This window comes from Ruditapes philippinarum, unplaced genomic scaffold, assembly GCF_026571515.1.
Source record: "Ruditapes philippinarum isolate M1 unplaced genomic scaffold, ASM2657151v2 ctg1098_1_1_1_1, whole genome shotgun sequence".
Classification (NCBI taxonomy): domain Eukaryota; kingdom Metazoa; phylum Mollusca; class Bivalvia; order Venerida; family Veneridae; genus Ruditapes; species Ruditapes philippinarum.
This window is the reverse complement of record NW_026862289.1, coordinates 431,986-438,065: the sequence shown is the minus strand read 5'-3', so window position 1 is coordinate 438,065 and position 6,080 is coordinate 431,986. Positions and strand designations below refer to the sequence as shown.

At 31.7% G+C, this 6,080-nt stretch overlaps 1 protein-coding gene across 1 annotated transcript; it reads right to left on the bottom strand.

Annotated features, from left to right (window-relative positions):
- Nucleotides 1-129: 129 nt before the first annotated feature.
- LOC132718571 (uncharacterized) lies at nt 130-4,272 on the bottom strand (the record flags this gene model as incomplete). The annotated part of the gene is given in 3 exon segments (XM_060702283.1): nt 130-281; nt 1,337-1,457; nt 4,066-4,272. Coding segments are annotated over 3 exon segments (322 nt in total), but the record flags the coding sequence as incomplete, so codon positions are not given.
- Between the last annotated feature and the right edge of the window lie 1,808 nt (nt 4,273-6,080).

The following is a 6,080-nucleotide window of genomic DNA, read 5'->3' as shown; positions in this document are numbered from 1 at the left end:
ACTGCAAAACATTTTAACACTCCTCGTGACTTGGTCATTGTATAATATAAAGAAGAAAAAAAACGTAGAAATCTGGTCAGGCAGAGACTACATGTTTATGTGGCTATTATTTTCTCGCCCTCGATATACCTGTTGTTTGAGCCCCAGTAACCGGTTGGCACACTTGTCCAGCTTGTCCCCTAGACTTCCGGCAACAGCAGAATACAGCCACCAGGATAGACACAATTGCGGCAACCAGGGCTATTGAGCCTAAAACAATGCCAACGATCATGCCAGCATGTCTGAAAAATAAAATAGAATTTGCAAATTCATTATTGATTTATAAATATAAGAATGAAAAAGGACATAATGATTCCTTAGGGGATTAACAGCGTCAGTCATTTTAAAATGCTTACACGTACAAACGATGAATATATTTTAACATTTTAGGTTTAAAGAAGAAGAACGTTTATTTATTACTACAAGTTCCACATGATTAATATATATATACACAAGCATACATATAATGGTATGAAAGGTGGTGACTTTTTCGTATTATCATTGTTCTCCAAGCACGCCCGTCCCATACAGCGGCAGTACAAACTGGTGTTATTATCCAAAAATACAGTAAGGTAATAACATTGTCCACCTTATCCACTGGTATAACAGTAACTTATTTCATGCTTTCCAGTGTTTTATTGTAATATATCAGATGATTATATTCTGATAAACCACTAGTGAAATTTATAAAATATAATTTTCACTGTAGCCGGACTATATCTGAATGCGGATGAAAAGAAAATCCAAACTGAATGGAATTACCGGCAAAAATAAATGCCGTCATGCGTTAATTTTGCTTCTTTCGGAAAAGAAGGTCGATGTCACCATACATTATGTTAAAAATGTAACAAAATTAGAGAAATTTAACAGAACTATATTTCAAACTTGTTGATGTGACGTCATGATGTGATGACGTCACGAAGGAGAATGCGCGACGTTACGCGGCAAAATCAGTAAACATTACTTAAAATCACTTAAAACGCATGTTGTTTTTTTTAAATAAAAAGAAAATTTGTTTGTTTTACATATAAGATTGAAATATATTTCATTCGTGAACACCAGCTATTATATTTTCACTCGTGGCTACGCCACTCGTGAAAATATTGCATCTGGTGTTCACTCAGTGAAATTATATTTCAATCTTACACGCAAAACAAACAAATATCCTCTATATTACAGTTTCACTGTACCCACAGACAATAAGGTTAAATGTACACCTTACCAAAGAGTACTCAGTACAATTTAGATGTTTAAATTACGCACCGATACCAAAAGAAGAAAAGACTGTTCGTCTTACCCGCTGATACAGCAATACTGGTCATAGGTGTTCCCACAACATCCATCTTCACAATAAATTGTGTCTGTGCTGTCAAACAAGTCATCGGTATAATCTGTACACCATTCTCCAGCTAGTATTCCTACAAAACATATCAACAATGAAATTCATAAATCAAGGTCTCACAAATATTCGTTGAAAATCGTTACATTACGCAATTTTCCGTGCATTCAAATTATGATATAGCAAATTTACAATCTGACCATGTCTTAATAGATTTAGATTTGAAACGGAGTGGAATTAGTTTAAGATCTTCGAGTACAAATCTTTTTTTATTTCCATAGATTAAATTTTAAGCTTCAACAAATAATGTGCATCTTTCTTGTTACAGTAGATAAATTGTTGACCAGTTTAGGAAGAATCTGAACAAATGGAAATAAAGAAAAAATGATACGCACAATAGACAGGTTGTTATAGAACCACCAACGACATTTGAAAACCTACAACATACACTTGCACAGAAGTTCTTATATACATTCATCGGGGCATATTAAACGTAAAAACAAATAGGCAAGTTTAAGATTATAAAGAACAGAACTGAACGGAAAACCGATATCTTTCACTACTATTTTTTCTTGTATGTGTGCAATTTTTAACCCGATTTGAGTGTTGACCAATGATAAAGTAAGGAAATTGAGTAACCAAATGTTCAAAAAATATGCACAAAACATAAATGGTCCTGACCAACATCAAATGGTACATATATCTCAAAATACTATTTCCAGTCATGTCATGCCAATAAAACAACAACATTGAAGCCCCTTTAATATACACTAGTAAGATATAATTAATACTTAAAATGTTATAGATTGATGATAAAATTTAAAAACTTCAAAACAAATCAATTGAACTACTTTATGACACGTGTTTATGTTGTATTAATTTTGATAATATATCAAATTGTATTCAATTTAACCATGAATATATCGAGATAATTTTTCAGATTACTTTATAAACATTGTATCAGACCTACCTATATAGATATAAAATGTTTGCGGATTTATATTTTGCGGTTAACCTTTTGAAATATACAAACACAAGAGATAGAAGATAACTGGTTCCTGGTCTCGAGTGTGTTTTTAATCGATATAACGTACTGAATTACTATTATACCAAAAAGAATAAAAACATCGTTGCACAAGTACAATAGTTATTATAGTATATTTATATTATATTACGTAAAGAATGACATATGATACTTGGGGTTGACAATAGTCAATGTCACAGTGAATGTCACGTATCGAATATTCTTTAAAGAGAAAATGATAGGGGTGGTAGGGGGTTATGTGGTTTTATCGGCTAATACATGTATAAGTAAACACGATTACATGATATATGTGAGTTTATAAAACTGGGACATTGTTTTGTTTAAACGCTTACATGGTAGAAAAGGACCTTAAGATAAAAATTGTCTTCCCATGAAAAGAAGAAGAGTCGACCGTACACTAATCGCACGCCTCTGTTTAAATGCAAGAGATGGGTAAAATCGGTGTTAAGTGACATCCACGTGAATTTGCTTTTCAATTTTAACATATTTCCCTAATGTAAAAAGCAAATATTTTTTGTACCTTATATTCATATTGTTACAGCGTTACAGCGTTGCACTGAAAAGTTTCTGTTCATATTAAACCGGTTGTATACATACTATACTGTTAACTAAAGGAAAACATATTAATCCTTCGCTATACAAGGTTATTATAAACTTAGTTTCACTGTTTACTAAAGGTATATTTACTCAATTAATATTTAGAAAAAGAATGGTTTAAATATATGCAGTGCAGTTTAAAATTTAGAAGAAAAAAAATAATCGAATGTAATTGAATTACATTAAAATCTACAGTTTTTTGTTATAATTAAATGTCTGCCAAACTTAATTGTATTCTCTTTTCATCTCATTATTTGAGCCGCGTCACGACAAAACCAACATAGTTGGGTTGCGAACAGCATGGATCCGCATCCGCGCAGTCTGATCAGGATCCATGCTGTTTGCTATCAGTTTCTCTACTTGTAATAGAGTTGGTAAACGAACAGCATGGATCCTGATCAGACTGCGCGGAGGCGCAGGCTGGTCTGGATCCATGCTGGTCGAAAACCCACTATGTTGGTTTTGTCGTGACGCGGCTCATTTTATCTTTTCAAATGTTTACATACATTTATCATTTCTAAACAGATTTTAGAGAGATATTCAACGTGGAGAATATGTAATATTTATTCATTACTGAAAAGTTTCTAGAGAGATATTCAAATTGGAGAATATTTATTATTTAATTGTCTGATCTGATCTGATCTTTTCTGATCTGTTCTGTTCTATTCTATTCTGTTCTATTAAATAACTTTGATAATCAATAGCTGATTAAAGTCTTATTATTTGTATGATATTGAACACTTAACATCATTGTTTCCGACTACTTCTTTACGATCAAATTCGGTGTTGTGAATATTAAGAAATAAATGAATATTTATTCTTATTTCATTCTACAACTTTCTTGACCTAATTGGTCATAAACTTTTTAAACGTTTGACGACTTAAGTTTTCAACAGTGTACTTCAGTACAAGCTTTAAAAATTTAAAAGTACGATTATAAATCTATCAAAATTGTAATGATTTTAACGATTACTTCTTGTATCATGATAAAAGTATAATAAAATGTTTGGTAAAAAACAAATAAATCTCTATACTTTATAAATACCTGAAAAACTTGACAGCAAAATAATCGCGAAAAGTTTCGTGTCCTCCATTTTTATTTCTTATCTGCGTCAAAACACTGTTAACTATTTGTCTAAAATGGAAGGCTATAAATAGATATAAGTACGGGTACGGTCTATTTGAAATTGGTCATATACCCGTTGCAAAATCTATTGTCGTCGCCTTTCATATGACCGTATACAAATACCCCGTTACGACATTTTAAAATAGGTAAAGTGTATTTATTATCTTTATGTGTTTAAACTGGGTTACCTGATTCATTTATGCGGAAATTCTACTTCCTGTTTTGATAAAAATTGTCTACTTCGACTACTACTATAATTATGATAATAATAATGATAATAATAATAATAATAATAATAATATTTATGTTATCATTTTGACGATGATGATTATTATCATTATTATCATTATTAATAATTATATATTCTATAATTATGATTATTATTATCATTTACTTTATTGTTATTATCATATCACGAGTGGGGAGTCGATTATTGATGTGGGGTAAGTAGGCTAAGTGTTTAATGTCATCCGCTCTAGCTTGTTCCGTGTCACTATAGCGGCTTTGTGTTAGCAACAACATGCCGAAAGGTTTGTCCAGCTCGCATAGATGAAATGGGAGTCGCGGTTATAACTAACTAGTGTATTTTATCTTATTCGAATACAACGAGTATTTAATAATAATAATAATAATAATAATAATAATAATCATCATCATCATCATCATCATCATCATCATCATCATCATCATATCATCATCATCATCATACATTTGAAACAAAAGGAAAGGGACACAAGAGAGGAAAAAGCACTGAACATATTGTCAGTCGTTCTTAAGATATACAAAAAGAACAAACTGCAGATCCAAAAAGAATGAATCAGGGTCAGGTCGGCCCTAAAACGTACTCGGCCCTCGAGTCAGCTCGGCCCTATTCCAACTCGGTCCATAATTATATATTACTGGTAACGATTATTTTTATTACTTTTGACATGTTTTCCTCATAACTTTCATGGTTTAACATTTTCACACTAACAGACCTCTACTCAAGGATATTAAAAAGTTTTATTGATGAAAGTACCAATTTGTATGAGAATTTGTAGAGAAAGAAAGAATTTACAATTTATACGCATGTTTTGCCACTCCAGATTTTTTTGTAAAAAATATCGTTAAAAAAAGCATTGGTCGTATTAAAGAACAAACAGTATTAAATACAATTACATTTATTGTCACACAAATTCAATCTAAAAACTCTATTTATTGATCAATATTTAACATATATTGTCTTGATATCAGATACACTGTAATTTCAAACAATACGTACAGGTACACTGCCAACGTTTTCAATTTCTGTTTGTAAGTGATCATATTTCTGAAAAACTTTATAGTAATTTTCAATCTAAACAATCTATATCCTAATATATGTTTTTAATAGAGGGCCGAGTTGACCTGTGCCGAGTTGGTATAGGGCCGAGTTGACCCTTTACCAAAAGAATTCATGCCATGCGGGCATCTAGTGGTCATTTCAATTTGGTTTAGAGCTTTGCACTATACATTGATGTACAGAAGACCCTTCAAACTTATACCAGGGCTAATCCGCAACGGAATAAGACTGATGGTGTTTCAACTATTTTCTTCTGAAAGCAGTGCATTTTAAAACAATTCTTAGACTTATTACTTATATTACACAAAGAACGAAACGGAAATAAATAAATCTTTTCGGGACCATTTCTCTTGGGTTAGAGCTTTTGACCTTATTGCTGTAAACACCTGGTTTAACTGGGTTAATATGCAACAAAATCCGACAAAAGTTTTTATTAATCAGTTGGCTTGAGTTAAAAAAAAGTGTGTGTACGAAATTTCTTTTATAGACTACTGTGTCTGGACGTCAACGTTTTCGATGTCAATGATGATTTTTTGACACAGCTTTGTCCATTTGAAAACATGTGTTAATGCTTATTCGACAAATATGAAAACTTGAAATCTACTGCAAACAA